Source organism: Mandrillus leucophaeus, unplaced genomic scaffold, assembly GCF_000951045.1.
Source record: "Mandrillus leucophaeus isolate KB7577 unplaced genomic scaffold, Mleu.le_1.0 Scaffold364, whole genome shotgun sequence".
Classification (NCBI taxonomy): Eukaryota; Metazoa; Chordata; class Mammalia; order Primates; family Cercopithecidae; genus Mandrillus; species Mandrillus leucophaeus.
In genome coordinates, this window is record NW_012103854.1 from 1,677,805 (window position 1) to 1,705,797 (window position 27,993).

A 27,993-nucleotide genomic window follows, 5' to 3' on the forward strand; every position below is an offset into this window, starting at 1 on the left:
TGGGTGTGGTGGTGCATGTCTGTAATCCCAGTTACTCAGAAGGCTGAGGCTGGAGAATCGCTTGAACCCGGGAGACAGAGGTTGTGGTGAGCCGAGATCATGCCACTGCATTCCAGCCTGGGCAACAAGAGCACATCTCTGTCTCAAAAAAAAAAAAAAAGAAGGTACTGGAAGACCGAGCTAATCCACTCAGGAGGAGGAAAACCATGTAGATTTTGAAGTCAGAATGACCTGAGTAAAAACTTCAGCTTAGCCACCTACTACAAGGCCTTGCATAAATTACCTAAACTCTTCAGCCCCTCAATTTCCTCACCTGAAAAATGGGGTGATAATATTCATGTAATAATATTCATTCCACCACTGGGTTGCTGTCAAGAATTTAAGACAGTTCCTAACCATCAGCATATGGTAGTTATTAAGGCAACCAAAATAACTCAGAAGAGCTGACTATGCTGTTTCCCATAAGTAACAGACTCTTACTTCCTGTGTCAAACTTGTATCCAATGTCTGAGCTCCAAACCTTGACCAGTAAAGTGACTTTTTGTATGGAGCACATTATAGGAAATAAATTGTGCAGCCCATTTCCAGAAATAAGTTTCCATGTGTGTATGACCTCAGATATGCATCCTTGTCATCATCTCTGAGAACGTGAGCCCCACAGGAGCACCTAAAGCAATGGCTACATATTAAATTGTATATTAATTAATGACTTCGCTCTTGCTTTTTTAAAAAGAAATAATTCCACTTTTATTAAGACTGACCTTGCTGGCATTTCTAATGCTCGTCTCACACAGACCCTGAGAATTACTATAGACTAAATGTTGTGTTCTCCCAAATACATATGCTGAAATTCTAACCCCTAATTTGATGGTATAATGAGGCGAGCCTTTGGGAGATGATCATGTCCTGAGCAAGGAGCTCTCATGAAGGGGATTAATGTCCTTATAGAAGAGATCCTGGAGAACTCTCTTCCCCCTTCTTCTACCTTGTAAAGATACAGCCAGAAGACTAGGACCAGGCCCTCACCAGACACCAAACCTGCCTGCACCTAGAGCCTGGACTTCACAGGCTCCAGAAGTGTGAGAAATCAACCTGTTGTTTATAACCCACCACGTCTATGGTATTTTATTATAGCATGCTGCATGAACTCAGACATAATAACTGCAAAATATTAAATTATTTTAAGAGCTTAGTGAAAATTATTCCCCTCTATAAAATAAAAGTCTTTGCCCTATCAAGACTACATAAGTAAGATGCTCAAATTCTACAGTAATAAAACAATTGGCACTACAAATGAGGTATTTCCTGCAGATAAAATTAGTATGACTTAAACATGATATACCTACACTGAATAGAATACATGATAAATGCTGGGGTACCGTAACATGAAAAAAGAATTTTTTACCCAGATCTAAGTAGCTTGTGGCAAAACAGTCACCTGAATACATTGTTTATAAGAAGTGTAAAATAATACAGTCCTTTGGAAAGCAATATGACCATATGTATCAAGAAATTTAAAATAGCAGGGGCACTGGCTCATGCCTGTAATCCCAGCATTTTGGGAGGCAGCAGCAGGCAGATCAACTGAGGTCAGGCATTCAAGACCAGCCCGGCCAACATGGTGAAACCCTGTCTCTACTAAAAATACAAAAAATTAGCCGGGCATGGTGGCGCACGCCTGTAATCCCAGCTACTTGGAAGGCTGAGGCAGAAGAATCACTTGAACCCAGGAGGCGGAGGTTTTAGTGAGCCGAGATCGCGCCACTGCACTCCAGCCTGGGCGACAGAGTGAGATTCCATCTCAAAAAAAGAAAAAACCAAAAAATAACTTTAAAATATTTATATCCTTTACCTCCACAATGAATCTCTTCAACATAAGTAATAGTCCTAAATACAGAAAAGAACTGTTATGTATAGACATGTTCATTGAAGGAATATTTACATTTGTAAGAAAAACAAAAGGGAGCAACTTAAACGTCTAAAAGCAGGAAAAAATAAGATTAAATAAATTGTGAAATTCACTTAATGGAATATTGATATACATAAACACTGTGCCATGAGAAATGCTTTTTATATATAAGATTGAGAAGTATGCAACAAACATGTATATATATGCACACAAATATACAAGTAAAAAAATGCATAGAAAAAATATTAGAAAGTAATGTAAGTAGTTATTACTAACGTTGCCTTTACATAGTAAGATTATGGTCTTCTTTTTTTTTTTAATCTTTCTTATACCAAATTTTAATAATAAGGTATTAGTTTATTTAAAAAATTTTATTTAAAAGCATTCATTAGCACCCATAGCAAAAAAAGAAAAAAAAAAGCTCAAGGCTTTCATAATGCAATATATCCATGAAATCCTTATTACAAACTTCATTAACTTCCAAAAAATAAGTAGTACCAGCATTATATACACCCTAAAACACATTTCCTTTTTGAAAGCAAAAGAGCGAATGAGAGTGGAGAGCCACAGGTATGGAGGAGGGGCTTACATAATTGTCTCTTGCAGACCAGCCTGGATAAAGTTGCATATGTAGCTGTCTTTCTTTCCGTGCTAATTCATAATATTTAGCCTGCTCTTCACGGGAGAGGGCATGCCACTAAAACAGAGAGGAAGGAAGAAAAATACAAAAATAAGCAAAATAGCAATAGTATATTTTATGTTTCAAAAATCAAAAAATGAAAACATTAAGCATTTAAACTTTGATTTATTTTTAAATTGCAGAAGACCAAGTGCCAAGTGCTATAGAAATCTACTTAGAGTCTGGTGGCTACAGTGAAACTCAAACTTTGGTTTCTCTACCCTGTTCTCCGATATCACATGAAACACATCAAAGTCAATCAAAGTATTCAAAGTAAAATGATCTCTGTCACCCACCCTTTCTCTTTTCCAATATAAATTAAAAAGAACTTTCAATGGTGAACCTCAACACCCAACTTAACTGTTTTTCACAGTTAGTAGCATATTCTGATATCTGAGCCCAAGTACTTTTTATTTATGCAAAATGTGATAATTTCCAGATGTCTTTTAAAACAGATACACCCTCTCCTCATATGAACACTTTCCCGTTTTGTCATAGGAAGAGTCTGAAACCTTAATCATATGCTTGTCTATAGAGAAGGACATGAAAAGTCAGCTTGTCTGTCTCCGTCTCTTCACTGTCTCCTCAAACTCATATAGACGCTATCTATAGGGACAACACTGATGACACTGTCCAGTCACACAAGCACATTTTATGGCTATGGCTTTTAGCTTCCTTTTGATGGACAGCAAGGGGCATTATTTAAGTTTATTCTGCCATCTAGAATTTGAGACTATAGTTTCTAATATGAAGAATATAGCTGCTAATATCCTACAAACTTTTTGTCTCCTTTTTACATAACTGATTATATAGCATATATAACAAAGTAGTTTATATAGGAAAGGTATCTGGGATTTTAAGGGGTTTACATTTGCACACTGCTTTGCATATATCTGCACATGACTCACCCCAGTCCCCAGCAGACAGTGTTCATGTATTTTCCCAACTTCCCCAATGCCAGGACCTGCCAGCAGAACTTTCCAAGGGAGAACCATCTGGGATTTGGGGGAACCACTGTCCATGAGAGTATGACACAGAGGCGATGGTAGCTACCCAAGGAGACCAACCAGAGCCCACACTATGCACACATACATGCTCACCTAAGCACATACACACACCACTCACATGCTCACCTGAGCACATATACCCACACCCACATGCATAACACACATGCTCCTCTGTGCACATAAACTACATGCACGCCACACACGCTCACTTTTGCACCTGCAATGCTCACCCGTGCGCACACACCATCTGTCAGCTGGGAGCCTCCCTGCTCCTGTTCTCCCCCAGCTCTCAGGTGTGGAGCTTCCCAGTTTGCTTCCTTCCCATTCCAGGCTATGAGATCCTTTCCCATTCACGGCTGCCCTGCATATTAATTTTTATCTCCCTGTTCATGTCTTTTAAAATGATTTTTAAATAAGAAGGATGTGGGTGGGTTGGAGGAAGGACCAAGTGAGAGAGGTTGATGAGAGAGAAAATCTTCTCCTAGAGGAGGCTATATGTCTAAGTCTTAATCAACTTGGACTCAGCCCCTAAAGTGTAGCTAAGACAACAAACACCTGCTGCTCTTGTTTGACAACAGAACATGAAGCTGATTTCAGGACACGACAGCACCTTCTGGCCACACCCCACCTCCAGTTCCAGCCTCCAGTGTGAGAAGCAGTAGTTCCCACTAGCAGGGCAACAGAGTCCATTTCCTTTGAAAGCCCCTTAACAGTCAGGCTGTGCTGAAGAGAATAGGTGATTTATTGTTTAATTGCTTTAGAAGTGCAGAGTATGAGGTTAAAAAGCATGACACACAGAAGGGCTTGCCCCGAGCCTAAAGGCAAATCAGGTGATGTGCTTTTGTTTAAAAAGAAAAAATTACAGGGAGGTGCCAGAAAAACAAAACAAAACAAAACAACCCTGGAAACAGTTACCTGAAGCACAGTTCTTTTTACTAGTAGAATAAACCTTAGACAAATTGAGCCTAAGAAGAAGCTATTTCTGGGGCAGCAGCGGTGGTTTAAATTGGGATGGAAAAGTCACACTGCTTCTAGCAACTGACAGCTTTTTAAACCTGGAACACTGGCCTGGTATTACAGACCTTCAGAGGGAGAAAAACCAAATTGGACACAAAAGGAAACATCATCGGTTTTTTGATGTTTTGTTCTTTTTGTTTTTGTTTTTTTTGAGACAGGGTTTTGCTGTGTTGCTGGAGTGCAGTGGTGTGATCATAGCTCACTGCAACCTCGAACTCCTGGGCTCCAGCAATCTTCCCACCGCAGCCCTGAGCTAGGATTACAGGAATACATTACCATGCCTGGCTAATCTTTGATTTTTTAAAAGAAAAGTGATATTTATGGTAGGGTGTAGTGGCTCATGCCTGTAATCCCAGCACTTTGGGAGGCTGAGGCACACAGATCACTGTGGGCCAGTGGTTCAGGACCAGCCTGGCAAACATGACGAAATCCTGTTTCTATTAAAATACAAAAATTAGCCAGGTGTGGCAGTGCCTGCCTGTAATCCCAGTTACTCAGGAGGCTGAGGCATGACAATTGCTTGAACCCAGGAGGTAGAGGTTGCAGTGAGCCAAGATTGCACCACTGCACTCCAGCCTGGGTGAGAGAGCAAGATTCTATCTCACAAAGAAAAAAGAAAACTGATATTTACACAGTGAGCTTTAGTGCTAAATAAAGATGACTGGCAAGAGGCAAAGCTTTACCAGTAAGGAAAAAAACAAGGGACAAAAAAAAAAAAGAAAAGAAGACAAGAAGTCTTCCATTTTAAATTTATTATTTGACAAGTATCATTCCCTTGTATATAACACCTTTTGTCAGTATAATTTTACATAACTTACAGCAGCTGAGAAAACCTGGATTCACAAATACAAATTAACTCCCAAAACAGATACCAAGGTTGGGTCTTCTACCCAAACAACCAGGGATTTTTCAGTTAAAACAAGAAACAGGCTGACAAAAAGATCCAAGCTAACGAAACTGAATAAAAGGCAAGGAGGCAAAGTAAGCATAAGCTAAACTATTTACATGTTCAATTGCTTTAAGTTTTCTCATCCCCCCCTTTTTTTTTTGAGACAGAGTCTCACTCTGTTGCCCAGGCTGGAGCGCAGTGGCGCGATCTTAGCTCACTGCAACCTCTGCCTCCCAGGTTCAAGTGATTCTCCTGCCTCAGCCTCCCGAGTAGCTGGGACAACAGGTGCCCGCCACCACGCCCGGCTAATTTTTTGTATTTTTAGTAGAGATGGGGTTTCACCATGTTAGCCAGGAAGTTCTCTGATATTTCTAATGTACAAAAATGACTCACAAATAGAAGATCACTTACCAAAATGAACAGTAGATAAAATGATGGAATTAAAGTTTTGCATTGAAAACAAAAACAAAGTCTAGTACAGACCTGAAAGATGGTCTTTCTTTACGGGAATTTCTGAAACACAATTGACTAAAAATGCTTCTCTATCTCTGTTTACTGCAAAATAGAGAGTCAAACTTTTAAAAAATCAAATCTCATTCTCAAGATTTCACCAAGTTGTGGGGAAAATACCCATTTAATTTGAATAAACTTGTACAGTTCCAAGATAAAACATTCTCATGACAAATTTGTGATAAATGGATTTCCTTTAATAGCCAGGAAGGTCTGAAGAGAAAAGCCTTATTTTACAATAAAATTTGTCCTATTATTATTTATAATGTGGATTAAAAATAAAACTTTGATTAATTCACATGAACACTTCTATTTTACAGATATAGTAAAGATGAATAAAAAATCAAAAGATAAAATGTTCTGGGATGGATTTAAGATCCATTTTTAAGAACTCAAATTGTCCCAGTGTAAAACGTCATGATTTTGATGCCAGAGACTTTAAAGAGCTAGCAAGGGCTGCCCTGCCAGAGGGGAGTTATGAAAGGACAGAAAATCTGATCTTAATCAAAGATTCAGAGGCCTATAAATAGAAACAGGTGTCTAAATCAGAGACAGACAGAGACCCCAAATAAGAACCATCCTTTAGGACACATGCTCAGATCTGGGGATTGTTAAGGGAGCTGGGAAAGTAGCAATTGTTGGAAATGTGCATTAAGAATAGGAAGCATACCTTCATATCATATCCTCACTTACTCTCTTGAGCAGGAAAGTACTTCCCACTGGAAGGCCAGGGGGCCCTTAACTCAAAAAAGAAAAAACTAAGAGTTGCATACAAGCTGAAATAAAAACATCAGCCCTTCTTTTCCTCTGATTTCTTCTTTTAAAGAGTCAGGGAAAATGATCATCAGCTTTTAACGCAGAGTTCTTCCAAGATGATGGGAATCACTCATCTGCCATGATCTGGCTTGGGAAAGCATTGTAATTACTGTTATTAAGTGTCTAAGAATCCACAGGGAGATAGGGCATTGTACACAGGACACCAAAAAAAGCTATAATCTACCACCGCATCCTCCCCTGGAAACCCCGGTGACTTGCAGATTGGAAATAGCTGCATTTTGAGGTTATCTGATGGGAATCAATAATGTAAGAGGGCCTGCTTCCCTCCTGTTCACATGGACTGGAAATCTCCTGAATGTTTTCTCTTATAAATGTTCAAATTTATTAGGTTCAGAACAGACCTGGTAAAATTATCATCAACAATAGCTAACACATGATCCTCTATGTTTCACAAGGGTTGTTAGATCCTACACAACTGAATGTTCATTTGCCAATCATGAATTTCTTGAGAGGCTGCAAAAACAAACGCAGGGTCACAAATTAAGAGGCTACCACACAGATATGAAGAGCATCAACAAATTAAAATGAAACATTTCTAAAATTATAATGATACTGTGATTATGGTGAAAATGTAATTTAAATTAGAGAAATTCAAACTCTCTCTACCACTCTTCAGCCATCTAACTAAAATCACTTCAATCCCATGCAAAGTACTTGGAAGGACTGACTATGTATGTCTTTTGGCTGACAGCTGGATAAACAATCTTAGAGTGTCTATCCTAGTTGTAGCCTGCTGCCTGGTACATAATAGGTGCTCAGAAAAACATCATAGCATTGGTCAATGAATGAATGAAAAGAAAAGGGCAACCCAGAAACGGCAGGTGTACACTTTGAGATTTGGAGAACAGTCTTTCTAGAATCAAGACTCCTCAGGATCATATACATTCTTCCATATAAAACCTCATGGTAGAACAGCTCTGCTTCTGTCCTGGAAGGAGTGGCCACCTCTGTTTGCCACGCTGGCCCCCCAAAGACCTTGCTGTAGGCTCTCTGAAAGTGCTAAGTGCTTTCCTGTTTCAGAGGAGGCACACACATGCTACTCCATCTGCATGTGGGGGAATCTACCTCTCCCCATTCATCTCTACTTAGCTCTCACATCTCAGCTTAAATACAGTTTCCTCAGAGGGACCTGCCCAAGCTCCTACTATTCTTTCTCACTGAATCTGATTCCCTACATTCACAGTATTTATCATAATTTTTATTATATATTTATTGGCAATTATTTATCTAATGTGTATTCTGTCATAAAACTTGAAGCTCCAGAAAGGGCTGTATCTATTTTGGCTAATACAGGCCCTAACAGTGATTTATATATCTGTAAATTCTAGTTGAATATTTATTTATTTAATTTTTTGAGACAGAGTCTCTGTCTGTTGCCCAGGTTAGAGAGCAAGTGGCACAATCTCGGCTCACTGCAAACTCCGCCTCCCAGATTTAAGTGATTCTCCTGCATCAGCCTCCTGAGTAGCTGAGATTACAGGCATCCACCACCACACACTCAGCTAATTTTTTTATTTTTGGTAGAGATGGGGTTTCACCATGTCAGCCAGGCTGGTCTCGAACTCCCGACCTCAGGTGATCTGCCTGCCTTGGCCTCCCAAAGTGCTGAGATTACAGGTGTGAGCCACCGTGCCCAGTGGCTGCATCTGTTTTATTCAGCAATTATTACCTAATCTCCAGGCATCATGCCTGGCCCAAAAGTATAATCAATATTTGTTTAAAGAATGATAATGGGGCTTTAGGAAGTCGAGGGAGGTGGACGACTTGAGGTTTGGAGTTCAAGATCAACCTGGCCAACACAGTGAAACCCTGTCTCTACTAAAAAAAATACAAAAATTAGCCAGGTGTGGTGGTAGGCAACTGTAATTCCAGCTACCGGGGAAGCGGAGGCAGGAGAATCACCTGAAGCTAGGAGGTAGAGGCTGCAGTAAGCCAGGATCATGCCACTGTACTCCAACGTAGGTGACAGAGCGAGACTCATCTCAAAAAAAAAAAAAAAAAAAAAGAATGATAACAAGGCCAGGAACAGTGGCTCACACTTATTCACCCAGCACTTCGGGAGGCCAAAAGTGGGAAGTTTGCTTGAGCCCAGGAGTTTGAGACCAGCCTGGGAACATAGCAATACCACATCTCTACAAAAAATTTTTTTTAGTTAGCCAGGCATTGGCCGCTGCCCCGTCTGACAAGTGAGGAGCCCCTCTGCCTGGCCACTCCGTCTGGGAAATGAGGGGCACCTCTGCCCGGCCGCCCTGTCCGGGAAGTGAGGAGCGCCTCTGCCCAGTCACCCAAATTGACTGGTAAGAGAGGAGTACCTCTGCCCCACCACCCAACCGACTGGGAAGAGAGGAGCGCCTCTGCCCGGCCGCCGCCCTGTCTGGGAACTGAGGGGCGCCTCTGTCCGGCCGGCCGCTGCCCTGTCTGGGAACTGAGGGGCACCTCTGTCCGGCCGGCCACCGCCCTGTCTGGGAACTGAGGGGCGCCTCTGTCTGGCCGCCGCCCTGTCTGGGAACTGAGGGGCGCCTCTGTCCGGCCGGCCGCTGCCCTGTCTGGGAACTGAGGGGCGCCTCTGTCTGTCCGGCCGGCCGCCGCCCTGTCTGGGAAGTGAGGGGCGCCTCTGCCCGGCCGCCGCCCTGTCTGGGAAGTGAGGGGCATCTCTGCACAGCTGCCACCCCATCTGGGAAGTGAGGAGCGCCTCTGCCCGACCACTGTGCAACCCTCCAAGTGTGAAGTTGACAGCCTTGTGTGTGATCTTCCTGCCCTCCCCAAGTTGCATTTTCAACATTAAAGTTTACTTTTTAATGAAAAGTTTTAAATTAGAAAAAAAAAAAAATTAGCCAGGCATGGTGGCACAACGACTATAGTCCCAGCTATTTGGGAGGCTGAGGTGGAAGGATCACTTGAGCCCAGGAGGTCAAGGCTGCAGTGAACCATGATCATACCACTGTTTTAAAAAACTGTAACAGTAAAAACAGTTATCAAAATTGTTTAAAATGCATCATATCATATCTTGAAGTGCAAACACATTCTATGACCACCTGATATGTGATTAAATTGGGGCAGATTTTCATGAAGCAGTTCCATGGCTACCATAAACATTTATACATGATTCCACTACTTACCCTTCTGCCGAGAATCTGGTTGATAGCTGCACTTTCTTTTAGAGTACACTCAGCGACGACATTCGCTCTCATTTCTTTCATGTATAACATAAAAGCATTCAGAGGCTTCTTAATGTGAGGTCTTTTTGGCTCCTGCTCCTTTCTCTGTTCATGCTGAGGCTTCCTAAAAGGTGGTGGTGGTTAGGGGAAGGGGTGGAAGGAATGAGGAAGGGATGGAGGAGGAGAGAAGCAGAGCACCTGCTCACATGGCTGCACTCAGGTTGGGGACAACCCTATCGCCTCAGAACACCACCAACTTGGAAGAGTAGCTCTTGACTCATCTGATGAAACACTGGGAGGCAAACAACCCATCCAATAGGGCTTCCTATCTACTCAGTGACTGAGAATAAAACCTTTTGGTTTGAGAAAGTGGACCTGTCATTAGAGAACTATGAACACCAAGTAGAAATGGACTTGGCATTGTGAAGATGCTCCAGGTGGGCTCTGAGGCTGAGTTCTCTGGTCCCCTCAGAAGAAGCTGAACACACAGCACAGGTGATCATTCCTCTTTCAGAATAGAGGCTCTTAACTTTTGCAGGGAGTTAAGGACCACTTCAAGAAGCTACTAAATCTTTGGACCTTTTCCCCCAAACAAATACATGTTGCCTTTGCATACATTTGCAAGGGCTTTATGGACAATCACATGCTGCCTCCCATCCCCACCCTCCCATTCACAAAACCTAGATTAAGAAGCTCAATTACTAATCTCTTCAGAGTAAATTAATTTAGCCCTGCACTCACAGTCTGAGACAACCCTGGCCCAACAGGGAATCTTGGGCTTTATTTGTTCCTTTCCCTTGAATTCTGTGCTATTGAAGCTTGGAGCCACTTTCCTCTTCCAGAAGAAAGTGCATTAAACCCTCCAATCTACTTCACTCAGGTAGGAACAGGTTCTCCCCAATAATCTGAACCAAATGAAAATTCAGTGGTAAATGGCTAAACAGCTTAAGAGTCTTGAATGCCCATGTTCTGAAGATTCTTCCATTTTGTTGAGGTTCCCATGATCTTTTAAGGTCCGCACTCCTTTGCAACCTCAGAATCAAAATCAGCACAGTAGGAATGAGGCTGCTTAATGTCCTCAGGGACAGAGCTTTCAAGGCAAAGGTGCACTGAGTTTCACAGTAACAGAAAGGGGTGAAGGATCACTGTTGCAAAGGAGCAACAGTGTAGAAATCTTCAGTATCCTCAGGCAACCACAGCAGAGCCCGGGTGGATACTTACACGTGCATTAGGTCACTGTCAGTGTGGGGATGTTCCTGTTTGACCTGAGGTGTTACAATAGCTGGATGAGGGATGCCAGTTGTGTGGGGACCAGGAGGACCGGGAATCATATGATGAGAAAACCTAAAAGAAGGAAAGAGAAGAAAACAATGTACTACTGGCTGCTGCAGCAAAAGCTAGATGGAATTTCAAAGCAATCCACTAACTGCTACTGGCTAAGAATAAAAACACATCTTTATGCACAGAAACATTAACTATAGAGTGGGCTGATAATTATTTTTTTTTCTTTCTATATTCGGGTGGAAGTATTTATAATTATTTCCTGTAGTTTTTTCAAACTAATAGTAGAATCTGACATTTTTCCTAGGAGGGCTGTAGGCCATGAGATTAAAAAAAAAGTGAATCATTTTTCTTGCAAAGCAATTTTGAAATAGGAATTTCACTAAAAGTAATTATTGGAAATATAACACTTTATTTAAGACTTAGCTTTTTAAATGCTTTTTAAGTGAAGGCAAAAGACATCATGTTTTAAAATCTCTGCCTATATTCCTAAGCAAACCATCGCAATGCGAATTTTCTCATATTATTGGCTTTCTCATCCATATTAGGAGGGAACAACTGAGAAAATGGATAGGAATCAATCTCCCATTTAATAAGGTTTCCATTAACATCATCCAAAATGATTTTCTGTGCAGAAATACACTAATGTTTCAGAGATCTCATCTTATGGAAAACTGGTAAGAGAAACAAGGAGAAGAATTTAAAGGGAGGATAAAGTTTTGCATCAAGGTTAAAAACTACACTTGCCAAAGGCTTTTTCCCCAAGTACGCTTGGACAGCATTAAAAAAAATCTTAAAATATCCACCACCAGCCAACACAAAGGAGGGAAACTGCCATGCAAGAAAAATAAAATAAAGACAGTACTTTCAATAAGCTCTCTAGATAAATTTGGATATGTTTTTAGAAATTTTTGCTTTTCAAACTGTTTTAAAGTAAACATTTAATTTAGCAAGAACAACATTCTTGGGTCTTTCATCATAGCCTATACAATTAATTTCCTCTTCTTGAAAGGAACTCTGCTAGAATATATATTTTTCAAAAACAAATTTTAAAATATGAAGAAAGCATGGTGAAAATACAAATATTTGACCAAATAATGAGGCTTTGCTAAATGTATTACTTGCAAAAATACATGATGCTAGTTATTTGCCTGTGAGAATTCTATCATCAGATAGTTCTTACGATGTTAAAAAGTATAAAAATATGTTTTAAGGGGAAGGATATTAATTCCACCTCCTCCCACAATCAGCTACATTTACAACTCACTGAAAAAAAAATTTTTTTGAAACTGTAATTCACCACAGAAACTTTGAAAACTATACCCATATAAAAAAGACATATTCACAACCAGTTAATAACCCACCAGTTTGACTTCCGGCACAATAATGCTAGCTCCCTTGACAAAGCCACATCGAACACACAGATGATGCACCCCAAATGTGTGTGTACATCAAGCACAGGGCACAGAGCCATCCTCTCCAGAAGCAAAAGCATCATACACAGCAGCTTCTCGGTGCGGCGCGGCAGGCCTCCCGAGCTCCGCTGGCACGACCATGTCCACACAGGGCCTGATTCACACACTAGGACGCACACCCTGTATGGCCTGCCAGCCTGTCCGCACTGTTCTGTCTCCTCTGACAGCCTCCGTCCAGGAAGACTCTAGACTATCTGGGCATTTTCAAACACTGCCGCATCAAACTGATACAACTTTCCACAAAGGAAGCAAATTATAGAGCTGAGACCAAACCAGTTTTATCCTCCTCCCTTACCCCACCCCCGGCATATTTTGAATCAAACAAACTCTTCCTTCTAATGTCCGCTTTCCGGACAGTTTCCATCCCACAGTCAGGCGGCCATGAATTCATTTGGAGGCAACGCTTTCCAGGGAGGCTGAGTCCATCCCCCGATGGTGTGGCTGATCCAGCCAGGGCATAGCACAGAGCTCCTACCCGGGACTCTCTCTGACACCTAGTGTGGGAGCCAGGCACACTGCACAGACAGACACATGGCTGAGGTATGCACCCTCCTAGCCAACCAAAAGGCAAGCAGAGGCGCACAGGATGCAAGCACGAGAAGAGCAACTTGTCCTCGAGCGCCCCGGTTTCCACCTCCACCTACCTGGACATGGAAGTGTCGACTGACAGTGAGGATGGGTAGGGTTGCCTGAATCCACCCGTGATGGGATATACAGGCTGACCTTGCCTGAGGTCACAGAAGAAAGGAACCCATCAATGACAAAACACGAGTTACCAACCAGTAGTAAGAGTTGGATGAGGGGAGAAGAGGGAGATATTCAGACAGAATCTTGTGGAAGCATTACAGACCCCGGCATTGTTTCAGATATGTAACCGTTCCCCTTCCTCACCCTCCACCCAATCAAAGCGTCATTTGCCTTCAAAGAAATCTCCCACCCTCAATTTTGAAACAAACTGTCCACGAATTATGTCTCTTTTATCCCATCCCCTCTCCCAATCCCATTAATGCTTTGAACAAAGTAAGCACTTAAATGTTTACTGAATATAACAGAACCCTGAGAACAGTGAAATATTCCCTTCAGAGAAGGAGCTGAGTGACTTCTTTATCTGAATATTTGAGAATTTCAGGCAAGGGAAGAAAGAAAATAAAATTGTATATTTACATAAAAATAAACAGTTTAAAAACACTGTACCTTTTCCCCCATATACATGTTAAAGTCAAGAAATAAAAGACTAATTCACTGGAATTATTTTCTCTCCACCCTGAGAAGTCCATTTTTCCCTGTGTTCTTTCTACATCTCTCATTTTTCATTTACACAGACTTTATTTCCAGCTGCCAGTGGTACAATTCAGCACAGGACTATTGCCCCTAAGTCGCTAAGTTCAGACAGAATAATTGATCTAGGTTTGAAAGTGTATGCATAATCAATTAAATTCAAGCAGTTACTGACTAAGAGATGTAATGCTAGGGAGAGAGAGAGAGAGAAAGAGAGAAAGCTGGACTGTCCATGGCAGGATGACCCTTCCTAGCTGAAGAAGGCTAATGCAAGGATGTCCAGGTAGGGAGATGGGGGAAAATGACATGGGGGCTGTGACATAGAGAGTCAAGTGGAAAAAAGAGAGAAAAAATTGCTAGAGTTGAGCATTATTTCTATGGAGTGAGAATTGGGGAGGGAAGAGTGGAGAGAGTATGGGAGTGGGAGGAGGAAACGTTGTGGGCTAATCATAAAATAATAAAAATAGGCTATACTATGTTATTCTTCCTTCCCAAAATATATTTCCTTCACCTTTATAATTGATAAGATTTTGGAGGCAGCAGTAAGCATATTTTTAGAAATAAACAACAAAATAAAGAGCATTAGCATTTATATTCAGAAGAAAAGAAGGCCCCCCAAATCAGTTTTTTACTACTCTGAACTCAAATTGGACGCTTACTTCATTAACATCCCAAAAATGCTCTTATATTGTTGAATTTCTCTCTAGTTATTTTTGTCATTTACCTTACTTGCCCACTTACAAGCAAAGGTAGATATTAAATGTGTCTAAATTCATTTTTGAAAAATATAAGTTGTTCATTAAAAAAACCTAGAAAAGAAAAACCACACTGAGTACTAACTTTGTACAGGCATAGCAAATGCCCAAAGCCACAAATGGAATCCATAAAACTATAAGCTTCAAAGCAAATGCTACAGTCATTTTCTACCCATATTAGCAATCAGATCAATCCATTTCAAAGTCTGTATGTTTTTTAATCTTTTAAATTGAAATGAAAAATGAATAAAGTTAGCACCTTGCTTGTTGATGTGAAATTTTCTCAACTCCTCAAGTGTTACCATTCATAAATCTAATTTCCATGAATGCAAAGTGGAGGAACATGTGTTCAAATGCCTGGCTGAAGGGTACAGCAAGGTTCTTACCAGCCAAGAGGTGGGGTGATCTGTCCAACACCACCCGGAGACAGGGGATAAAAAGTAGGGATATCAGGAGCTGGAGGATGTCTGGACATGCCTGTTAAACAGAACAGAGAGGTATTATTTGCACATTCACAGGATATTTAACCAGAAACGCAACAACATGTTTTATACCATTCAAACTTAAGGTTCAGAATGAAACAATATTTATTCACCAAAGCCAAAGAACAGGAGTCAATTTGTTAGCTTTTCTCAAGATTTCAACATCTGGGAAAACTGGGCCTTCAGACAGTATTATCCCAAGGAACTCAAAAGGAGTAAAGATGCTGCTAGTAATACAATCATCAAAATAGACTTTTAAATTATTTATTTTGCCCTCAATATTTCACATTATTTAAGAAAATGGTAGACAATTGTTTTGTATAGAATGAGAATGATTTTTTTTGTAGAATGGAAAATGACAGCCCTTCATAAGTAGATGGCTTGCCATGGTGTTCAAGGATTAGGTAAATTGCCATTTTTGTATTTTTATTGGTTCCCTTATGGACACACAGATTTGGGAAATGTGACACCTCAGAGGATCAAAGATTAATTAGGAATCATCTTCAGCCCCATAATGGTCACACTTGATATGATTCATTTGGTCTCTGTCTAAGCTCTTCATCGAGTTGAGTCCTCTGGGCTGCAAGGTCAAGCTGTTCTGGATTAGCTGAATTCCACAGAAAATGAGAGTGCCACCAAATTGGTTCTTGAGCTCACACTCCCTGGAGTACACTGCCCTGAAACTGTGAAAACCACCTAAAGATTATATGTAATCCCAGTCCCAAGTGACATCCCTTTATACCTTACCCTACGCACAGAAGAAAAAAAATGACAAGACAAATGCATAAAATGTAAAATATAAAAACTTAGATTCAATGTTTTTGGGGGAAAGTGATTCAGAACAGAAAAAAGCCACAGATGTGTCTTCACGTAGCTAATGATGGCTTTAAAAGACCACTTCCATATACAAGCACAAATTCCAAGGTTTAACACTCAGATTATATGTTTAGTGACTGTAAATATCACATACTGGCTAATCTGTGGAATTAGACAAGTACGTGGAAGATGTTTCTTAAATATTCTGCTTTTTACTATTTAAAGTGCCTAGGAATTTCATTTGTATCTTAAAGATATTAAAAGCCTTCAAATTGGGAATGACAAGAAGTGCTGTCTTGAAAGTTGGTGTTAATTCAACTTTGAAGTTAGAATGAACTATTTCTCAATTCTTACAGAAAGTAGGTGGGAAGGAAAAAAAGTTCTTTAATCTCTCAAGAGAGGGCTTACCTTAAATCATCTCATGTTTTGCTGTTTTTAAAATAATGGTCTCAAATCTCCTTTATTTAAAAAAATTGTTTTTGTTAGAAATACTGACTCTTTTGGTTACAGCGGAACATAAATTTTTTACCCTAGGATTTTTGGGGGGTGGGGGAGTTTGCAGTGGTGATTCTTGACATACCAGAATCACTGAGGTGGTTTTTCAATTTGCTGTCCCCTTAACTCTGAGATCCAGATACCACCCCAGATCTCAGGGTCTGTAAGGGGATTGCTCAGGCGCGGGGGAAACAAAATCAAAGCAATACGACTTGACCAACCCTGAAAAACATTAGAAACTTAGTGAAAATTTCAATGTTCTGTACTTGAAAATCGTAGCGGTCACAGACCACCTGAATTATTCACTTTATTTTATTTTATTTTATTTTTGAGACAGTCTCGCTCTGTCACCCAGGCTAGAGTACTGTGGCGCAATTTCAGCTCACCACAACCTTCACCTTCCAGGTTCAAGCGAGTCTCCTGCCTCAGTCTCCCGAGTAGCCAGCACTATAGGTGTGTGCCATCATGCCCGACTAATTTTTATATTTTTAGTAGAGATGGGGCTTCGCCATGTTGGCCAGGCTGATCTTGAACTCCTGACCTCAGGTGATCCGCCTGCCTCGTCCTCCCAAAGTGCTGGGATTACAGGCATGAACCACTGTGCCCGGCCCTGAATTATCTACTTTAATTTCTCTATTTCACAGGCATGGAAATTGAGGTCTAGAGAGGCTAAGTGACTGTTAAGGAATCTGTTTTCTGTCCTGAACTTTTGTCACTGGGACAGAGAGTGGTAACTTGCTTGCAGTCACATGTCTTTAAGCTTAAACTCTTACTCTCCATGCTACTCCATGTTCTAAACATGCTTAGAACACAGCAGTAGTAATACTGTTCAGAAGTGATTCAACAGAACAAAAAATGCCAACTAGTTGGGTTTCACTCTTCTGCTAGAAGGAAGAAGGAAGGAGCTAGAGGGCAGGTCCTATGCTAGGCGTTTGACTGTTATCTATAGAGATTCTACTCTTCTTTCAAATGTTCTTCTCATAGGCAATTTTCTCTAACTTACAGCTCCGAGAAATCTTTTCCTTTGAATCTACAAGTTTTTTATTTGTACTTTTAATGTGGTAATTGGGATGCTCTTCATTTTGTTTTATTAGTCTGTGCAAATGATTTCCTATATGAGCTTATATACTGCTTGGAGAAAAAGATCACATTTTACCAATTTATGTATCAAACCATGGTTTTCTGCAGAGAAGCCTCTCAGTTAATATTTCTGACCAACTGAACAAACAAACAAGTGAAGTCAAAAGTGTTAAAACAGACCCATTCCATATGCTGGGTCAATATCCTCAATCATTTGGCATGTACATGCAAATACATGATGTAGCTTACATCATGTGAGCAGAAAGTGGATCTGGGTTTTCTAAATAGGTCACCGTCCTTTAAAAATCCTATTTCCAAAGAGTCTCAGAAGTGTGTGTCTCTCCACCAACTACTATGCCACTGAAGACACATTTCACATCATTTTTTTTAAGTTTGTTTTTTATTTATTTAATTTTTTTAAAGCTGAGGGGGGTCTCACTCTGTTGCCCAGGCTGGCCTCAAACTCCTGGCCTCAAGCGATCCTTGCTTCAGCCTCCTGAGTACCCAGGATTACAAGCATGAACCACATTGTGCCCAGCCCATTTCACATCATTTATTCAACTAGTATTTATTGAACACTTACTATGTGCTGGAGGATATACTCAGCATAGCCTTTAAGATTTTTAAACTTTTATAGGTAACTTCTATAGACATAGGTGAAATAATACTGAAGTCAGACTATATGGATATACTGCTCACTAGCTATGTATTTTTGAGGAAATTATTTAATTGCTACTGTTTTATAAAATCAAAATAGGACTGTTGTGAAGAATAAATGCATTAATATATGAACTACGGAAAAGTGCCTGGTGCAAAAGTATAAGTATTTGTTGTCATTTGTAAGGATAAAATGGGTAACACATAGATAAAAACAGACATATAAACCTAGGATTTCCTAAAAGTGCTTTACTTTTGATATTTTTACCAGACTCATAATAAGAAAATTGGCATTAACATACTTTCCCTTACACACACACACACACACGTGAAAACTAATGTGCTCCCTAATAGGAAATTAACCTGGAGTTGTTTTTCCACCAGTGAGAACGAGTTCTGCTGGCAAACATTTTATATTTATGCGATAGTTCTACCTAGGGTTAAAATGTGAATATGATACTCTTTGGTTGCTTTTTTCTGGCTGAGGTGGAGGGGTTGGGGAAAGATACAGCTAACCAGTAGTCTATTACGATCTTTGAAACCAGCAGCTCTGGCCTCAGTACCATCATGCACTAACCAGCTGAGCTCATGATATATCCCAAAAGGCAGGAGAGAAAAAGAATTAAAAGCAAGAGATCTAGAAAGCTTATTTTCTTCACAACAAAAGTACCCAACTGGAATGATACAAACTCAGTATCATGAAAGTGAGTGCTTTTTTCAAAGTGGAGTTTATATATCTCCAGAAGTACATGATAATAAGGAACACAAAGCCCGGGATAAAACAGGATCTTTATATTAAAACAAGCATAAATAGTGCACAGACCAGAATACAAAAATCACACCAATCTTTAGAACAAAATAAAGACCGAAGAAACTGCAAGCAGACAACTTCTGGTGATGACCAGTAGTCCCTTCTCTGTAGTTTTGGAGAGTTTGTTTAAAAAAAGTTTGAGAAGCAATGATATAACTTACAATTACTCAAAACAAGGTAGGGTGGCAGTAAGAGATGGAAACAGAAGAGAAACTATAACTGCAATTGAGAGCCAGTTATAAACTTAACTTTTTTAAAAAAATTGAACTGTCCTATTATTCTTGAAAGAAAAACTACTGAACTATGATTGATTTATTATTCTTTTTTTTTTTTTTTTTTCTGAGACGGAGTCTTGCTCTGTCACCCAGGCTGGAGTGCAGTGGCCTGATCTCTGCTCACTGCAAGCTCCGCCTCCCGGGTTCACGCCATTCTCCTGCCTCAGCCTCCCGAGTAGCTGGGACTACAGGCACCCGCCACCTCGCCCGGCTAGTTTTTTTGTAATTTTTAGTAGAGACAGGGTTTCACCGTGTTAGCCAGGATGGTCTCGATCTCCTAACCTCGTGATCCGCCCGTCTCGGCCTCCCAAAGTGCTGGGATTACAGGCTTGAGCCACCGCGCCCGGCCTGATTTATTATTCTTTTTAAAAAGTTAATGTTTCAAAGAGTTTCAAACAGGACCTAGGACAGGGTAAGCACTATTTAATTGTTAAATAAAGAAATAATTAACAACTAAATAGGTTCCCAGACGTACACACCCTGCTCGGACGCTGGTCGGAGACCCACACGTTTCAGTGGCCTACCTCCTGTCTCCCCTTGGGTATCTCACAGACACTTCAAATTCACCATGACCACGACCAAGACGGGTCCTCCCTCTCAAACTCAGCCTGCTTCCTGAGACCCCTATCTTAATTCCCTTTCTCACTATACAGCCATAGACCTGACTCTTGGACATTCCTAATTTTTTGGAGGCTCTTGATTAAAGGAAGCAGGGTGAAGGAAGGACTGAGGATAAAAAATAAAACAGAGGCAAGTCTGGAAATGTATGTATAAGTGATTCTCACCTTTTCAAAGTACTCAGACTACTCAAGTCTAGTGCACTAGTAACTAAGTCCTCAAATAAGCATTCTGTTTTAACAATGAAGGGAAATGAAAGCGTTAAGTATTTAATCTAGAAGTGTTCACCAGTAGTGGAAAGAACACCCAGCCTCTATGCCACTCTTTTTCACACAGTCATTAAATTTTATTATCCATTGTAAGTCTTAGAAAGGGATGGACAAAAGGGTAAAATGTAGGCAGGGACAAATTTTACCCCTTTACATTCTCTGCCTTCACTTTTTTTTAAATCTTTTATTTTGAACTTTCAAAGACCCTGATGAAGTCCAAGTGTGCATGTGCATGCAAAGAGGAACAAGCTACCCTGAGAGCAAATCCACCCTTGAGGTTTGCCCTGAGTGATGGGACCAGAAGGCTTGGTGGACCAGAGCTCTCCGTCCTATTCCCAACTCGTACGCGCACACATCAGGCAGAAACAGGATGTTTTAATTTTTCAGACCTCTTATACTATATATTTTTTCTATAAACAAAGTAGAAGCAAATATTAATACAGAGGCATAAAATAAGATTCATGATTCTTGGACTTTAAATAGAGATTTTATACATCAGTGATTATTTAGAATATGTAACCTAGTGCTGGTAAATAACAAAAGATGAAACACCATAGGGATATAATGGAATAACCAAAAGAGATTCAAAAGAATAACATCTGAAGTAAAAATCTCCTACTTTCCCCATTCCTATTTTAAAATTACCAGCATCAACATGTTGTACATGCTGAAATAAATGAATATTGTAGAGTACTGAATTTTTAGTATATTTGCACAATCTATTGGTTTACATAGTGAGTGAAAGATTTTCAAAGCTGTCACCTGTGGCCCTGCTATGCTTTTCTTCTGCTTTTTAATAATGAATAATACATGTAACAAATTCTTGTGTGTTTCTAAAGAATTGCTATCAAATGAATTACTCTTGTCTTGTAAAAACGTATTCTGATCCACCCAATGATATGGAGCACCGGCGTCCGGAGGGTCACTCAGGCTGATGAGGCTTGGCTCTTCATTTAGCAAAAAAGGCTGGGAAAGACAGGGACTCTCACCTTGTTTGGAGTTGACATCTGATGGGATGTGTGACGGGTGTGATCCTGGAGAAAAGTGCTCGTCACTGTAAGTGATGAGGGGGGTGAGAGGATGGACTGCATGGGATGGCTGCACCACGGGCACTTTATTTGACTGCAAAGTAACCACAAGGTCAACAGTTAATATGGATGCTCAGCTCCAGTCTTTTCTCCCAAAGAAAAAAAATCACATAGCGGCCGTAACCAGTCATCGACATAACCCAAGAATCACCTTCAGACCTGGACAAGTGGAATTGTCTCTTTTAGAATTTTTCTCAATTTTTCCATGGTAAATACTTCTCAAATATATGAATATGTCACTGATATTCATGAGTTATCAGTTATTTCACCAGTGCCTCTTCAGAGATTTAGGTTGATCACTACTCTTCCATATGGCATGAATTTCGGTACACATCTATTTACCCTGTCTTTTAGATTATTTTCTCAAGTTAAGTCAATAAAGAGCGAATCAGAGCAAAATTTATGAATGTTTTACAACATTTGTATTCATTACGTATGTCTAGCACAAAAAGTAAAAAACTGTTCAATGAGCAAATAAATGAATAAATATTGCCAATTTGAAGGACAAATTTTTAAACCCAATAAATATAAATTTCCTATACTGATATCCCCTCAGCTTATAGAATTCATAATTCTATCGTCGTACATCTTTAAGAACCATGTTACACCATTCTTTCAAGTTTTACAGCTTTGTCAATCAAACACGACTAGCCATTATGCTTTAGCCCTCCTCAGTTCATCTTCTGTTTCTCTAGTTTCCATAAATATTAATTGATAAAAAGGAATTTCCAATCTTGAGTTGAACTGCATAACATGAAATACTGCCTTTTTTTTTTTTTTTTTTTTTTTGAGATGGAGTTTCACTGTGTCGCCCAAGCTGGAGTGCAGTGGCGCAATCTCAGCTCACTGCAACCTCTGCCTTCCGGGTTCAAGTGATTCTCCTGCCTCAGCCTCCAAAGTAGCTGGGACTACAGGCATCCGCCACCACACTCAGCTAATTTCTTTTTGTATTTTTAGTAGAGACAGGGTTTCACTATGTTGGCCAGGCTGGTTTTGAACTCCTGACTTCGTGATCCATCCACTTTGGCCTCCCAAAGTGCTGGGATTACAGGCATGAGCCACCATGTCCAACTGAAATACTGCTTTAATAATATTTTTAATTGTTAAAATTGTATATTTTAACACATTTTATATGTCTTATACTTGTTTGCAAACATTTTATTGTTAATTTGGAAGTCAACAGTCACACATTTTAATTCAAGTTATCTAATTGGACTTCATCAATTTGAAATCTGTGATCACTTTGGTTACAAAGTTAAGGTTGTTCCTCCCCAACCCAAAAGTGCTTACTAAGTAATTAAAAAATAAAAAGAAGACTTAAGTAGGTTTAACCTAATTAGTAAAATCACTTATTTATTTATTATTTATTTTTATTGATATGGCATAGCTATAGAAATTCTGTGGTATATGTAACATTCTGATATCCGTATAAAAGGTAGAATGATCAAATTAGGATAACTGGGATATCCATCACCTCAAACATTATCTTTTCTTTGTTCTGTGAACATTAAAATTCTTCCCTTCTAGCTATTAATAATCTATTGTTAGCTACAATTTCTCTACTGTACATACTACAACTTATTCCTTCTATCTAACTGTATTTTTATATCCATTAACAACTTCTCTAGGGGGATCATTTTAAAGAGACCCAATAACCCTTCCACCAAATAAAAAGGGACTCCAAGCAATTACATACCTGTTAAAGGTGTTTGTTTCTGATTTTAAACTACTCTAATAATTAAAGCAGTTGCAGGAAAATCTCTACTTGAAAACACTGTAGTAACGGGTAACATGAATTTAAGAGAAACTGAGCAGATCATTATGCTCAATTCACTAGTTCAGACATGTCTTCATCATAATTAGTTTGAATTAGTAAGATTTTACAATATTATTGACTAAAATGCATGTGAAATCAGTTTTCTCCTGAAGCAAATATTCATATTTTTTAAAAATTTGAGGAAGTGCCTAAAACTGCACAATGTGAACTGCTTAAAATGTAAGTCCATATCTGAATGGTTAAGAGGGCCCCCACAAAACACTTGTGTATGGTGGCTCTACCCATGATGTACACTAATTTTGAACTTAATATTTTTTACAAATTAGGCATAAAAAATATGTGGCTCCAATGGGAAGGACTCCCCTCAGGAAAATTAGAAATAATTACCCTAGTAATTCTCCTTATACCCTATCATTACAACCTCCATCCAAAAAAAACTTACAGGGGGGGAAAAAAAAAGCAAAGGAAAAAAATCACACTTTTTTTGGAAAATGATACAATTTCCATACTAGATTTTCCCTATTTTATAATTATCAGCTCTTTGTTAATGGCAAAACTTGCATAGCTCATATAGCTCTTGGCATATATTAAATAGAGCGCCATTATCAAAGCCACACGATTTTTCTCTACACACCTCAGCACAAACATCTATGCATATAAATGTGTAAAAGGTTAAACAAATCTTTTAATGCTTTTCAAGTGTTAATGATGCAGTTTTCCAAATAACAGAATAAGCTTCTTAAATACATGGAATTTAGAATGCTAGAAGTGGGGGTGGGTAGACATGGGGATAGGAGGAGGTTATTATAAACTCTTTTTAAAATGGAAACATAAATCTCAACACCCAAATGTTAAAATGAATAGATTTCAAATATACTTTAGAATAATAGCTTTTAGTTTCATTTTGAAATTCTCATAAATAAGCATAATTGCCGAACAATCTATAAAGGTATTTTCTTAGGGTACTTATAAAGAGTAAACACTGCGGAAATCTTCTGGATATATTCTTTTTTCCAGAGCACCACCTTAAGGAACTTGCATTAGCAGGCAGCATCTTCTTAATGTCTGACCTATCCCTCCAGTCATACAGCTCAGAATCTGGTGCCATGAATTTTTGCTAAATTATGCTATCCTTGCTCTCCTCTTAATTTTACGGTTTTCAACACAGATTTGCTTTCCTGTGGGAAGGAGATAAGAAGCCGAGGATTTTAATTTAAGCCTGGCCTTGTCTTATATTTTGCAAGATGGATAGCGAAAGCAGTACTAGTAGGTGTGTTAAAGCCAACAAGGATTATGTCCATTTTTGTGGCCAAATAATGAAAGTAATATGAAATTTCAATAGCATGTGTGAGCAGAATTCCAAGGGTTATGGTTTGCTTCCCACCACCCATCTCCACTACATATATAAACAGAACAAAGTGGATTCCAACTTACACTGCAGATATGTGGCACATTGTCATCACGGTCAAGAGTCCTCAGCCCACAAATCTGCGGGTTTCCTCTGATTTCAGGAGTTACTGCCCCTTGACACTATGTGCACACACAAAGTGAGAACCCTGGCACTGCTACTTTGGTTAAGTTTTGAGACAGCCAGTATAACCATTCTTAATTCCATTCATTTATGTGGTATGTATTTTCCTGTGGGGAGTAGGTAAGGGGAAGAATAATCAACCAACTATCTAAGTGTTTGTAGACAAATTAAGTGGCTACATTATATGCAGAGTTATACATGCCCGTGTGCATTTGTATTTATTAAGCACCTAAAATGTTCCAAGCACTGTTTTAGCACCAATGACCAACACACAGGTAAGGTCTCTAACTCATGCAGTTTACTTTCTGGGGCTCTGGAAGTGGGATCAAGCAGCAGAGGGTGGGTATTGGAAACAATGAATATGTAAAGGACAAAAAAAGACAAGCAAAATCTGAAAAGGCAGCATCAAGTATTATGAAGAAAATGAACCTGGTGATAGGAGAAAGTATGTATCTAAGAATATGCCTTTGTATTATGTTTAAGCTCTAAGAAACCTAAAGTACATTCAGTAGCTTATTTTAGCTCCATATTTTAATTTTACAGACTGGAAGCTGAGAAACAGAGGTCATCAGGGAATGGATGGGTCAAGTCAGGACTACTGTACAAAATAGTACAGCCCTGCTCACTACACAACTCCAGTAACACAGGGACACTTTGAGTACAATGGGAATGAACCCCCTGGGTTGCCCAATACAGTGGAATCAAGCAGCAGAGAAATTCGATCCTTTTGGCTCTTACTCTGTGCTGGGTACTGTACACATAGTAAGTACCTCACTTAATAGAACCCAAGTCTCCCGATTCCTACTCAGGTGCTTTCCCTACTACACATCTTGCTGTAAGGGAGGGAAGGAGGGAAAAAGGATAAAAATCACCTTGTTTTTTCATTCACAGATACAATCAGGTAAGTCTTAGCTTCCAGCTAAGAATCACCAGGTAGTCCTAATGTGTGCTCTGTTTCATTATCCCAGGGTAACAGGATGCATGGGTACTCCAGCTTTACAAGATACCTGGCAGCCCTAAGTCACCCCAAATTCTCCACTTCTGCTCAGAGGTTCAGTGACTTGTTTAAGCTCACAAGGCAGTAGGAGGCCAAAACCCTTTGGTTTCTGATTCCAACTGCACATTCTTTAATCTCAGGCAGGTGATTGGTGGGTGAGCCAAAGAAAAGATGAAAACAGTAGATACTTAAAAAAAAAAAAAAAAAAGAAAAAGAAAACGGAGAAAATATCAAGGATGGCTGTTCAGGGAGAAGCTTGAAACCCTTTCTTAAATTTGCAAATCACCATCAGGCCAACTTACCCACATAATACATAGTAATTATAGCAATTAATACTTATCAACTGCTTACTGTGTGCTAAGCACTTTATCCTCACAACAGCTTTGAGGCAGGTACTATTATTATCCCCTTTTAAAGATGAGGAAACAGGCACAGAGAAGAAAATATTCTTGAAGGGTATGCGCCTTAGCAAACAGCCAAGCCAGGATTCAAATGCAGAAGTCTGGCTCTAGAGGTCAAGCTCATTACCCGTACATCATGTGGCCTTCCTGAAAGCCAAGTTCATAAAATCTTGGACACTGAGGTGACCATCTGGGCCACACCTGACAGCATGTGACATCTATGAAATGGGTGTGTGGTCTCTGTCCCAGGCACAGGAATCACTTCAGACAAAGAAGCACCTCAGCAGAAGTGGTTAGAGCTATGGAGACTCAACTGCAGCCTTTCTCTCCAGGACTGGAAAACATTCCAAGGAAGCTTGGTTGGCTGCCACCCAGGCTGGTCCCTGCAGGTAAGGACCTCTTTGGCATCACAGCCAATAAAACCCACACCTCCTGTGGACACGAAGTGGGTGCCACTTAGGGATCCTGAGAGCCACCCCTAAAGCAGCATTCCCAGAAATGACCCACTCACCGCTGGCAGGAATTGACGGTGTCATGAAAGCTGTTAGCCTCAGAGGATGTGGTTCTGGGAAGAACTAAAAAGGTGGTTCAACTCCCTACTGGCTAAGGCCTGGGGCCTCCTGGTAAGAGGAGTAACTGGGGGAGAAACCTGCTGGCCGGGTAGCTAGTCCTCATTTTCCACATCTCCAGGTTCTAACTAAACTAAACCCAAAGTGCAGGATCTGGCTGTGCATAAAGGTCTTGAGTTTCAACTGGCTGTGCATTTAATCAATAATCCTCTGGTAATAACTGAATCCAGGGGAATTTTAACACTTCAGGAATTTTCATCTGGCCTTGATTGTCATAAAGTGGCATTTTTGCTTTTCATAAACACTTCAGAAGTCCGGTACTCGTTAGATAAAGCCATGTAACTTCATGTTGTGCCTTTCCCTCCTTTTCTGAGAATCTGAGCTTCTCAAGCCTTCTCAGAGAGAGAGGCAGATTTACTCCAAAAGGATACATTGATTCTCGCATCTAGACCTCAGAAATAAGGTACTGGAAATATTTTCTAAGATCCACCAAAGCCAAACACTTGCTTCAGGTCTGATGTGGCTTTCAAATCTAAGACCCTCTACTGGTGGTGATGCAGCTGGCATTTTTCAGGTAAGAATGAGGCTCCAGGCTCTTAAGATTCAAGTGGTCCATGAGTCCAACTCTGGAGGGAAAGGGACGGTCTAGAGACCTGCACTATCATCAGACAACTGAAATGTTTTCTTAAGAGGGGAAGGAACATATCACAGGGAAAGGAATTAACACATGGGTTGCACAGTTAGTAAGTACCAGTCATTACAGTAGTGCTTTTATATACTCTGGCACTCATCCATGTAAGTGGGTATTATTACCCCCATACTTACAGATGAGAAGGCTGAGTCTTTTTGAACACAGAGCTAAGTAATAATTAGTGGAGAGAGGATTTGTGCCGGCATTTGTTTGATATCGAAGTCCCTGCTCTTCCTGCCCCATACTGTTTGGTGCTCAGCTCCTCTCTCCATCTCTGTTCCAAACTACTCCCCAACCAAGTGAATGTGGCTAGCTGTGGGCTCAACTGTAACGAAGCATCTGGACAGGAACAGTGGACCACCGGGAGAAGACTGATGTCCCCAGAGTCAATGAGACTACAAACAGAATGCTGGAAGGGCTCCCTTTTAAAAAACATGGAAAACCCGCTATTCTCCACATTCTCTGTAAGGTGATGAATTCCAAACACTACGTCATTTAATCCTAAAGCCACTCCTAAGTTAGGTGTTAAGATTTCTGTTTTATTGAGAAGGAAACAAGGTTCTGAAAATAATTCATTCTGGGAGCCAAAAGGAGACCCACTGTTTTCAGTAACTGGAGCCTGTAAATAGAGGGAGTGGGGT

General features: G+C 40.1%; 1 protein-coding gene across 4 annotated transcripts in view; it reads right to left on the reverse strand.

Annotated features, from left to right (window-relative positions):
- The window catches only part of LEF1 (lymphoid enhancer-binding factor 1), a 120,893-nt gene that overhangs the window by 20,704 nt on the left and 72,196 nt on the right, over positions 1–27,993 (reverse strand). For 3 of the 4 annotated variants that reach the window (XM_011989813.1, XM_011989814.1, XM_011989815.1), the window contains exons 4-8: positions 21,288–21,420; positions 15,182–15,272; positions 11,228–11,350; positions 9,968–10,130; positions 2,499–2,606 (exon numbers count right to left, since the gene is read on the reverse strand). In XM_011989813.1, coding sequence (XP_011845203.1) covers positions 2,499–2,606; positions 9,968–10,130; positions 11,228–11,350; positions 15,182–15,272; positions 21,288–21,420 — 618 coding nt within the window. Of the gene's footprint in view, positions 1–2,498; positions 2,607–9,967; positions 10,131–11,227; positions 11,351–13,406; positions 13,491–15,181; positions 15,273–21,287; positions 21,421–27,993 lie in introns of all 4 variants that reach the window. The other variant, XM_011989812.1, reaches the window with a different exon arrangement.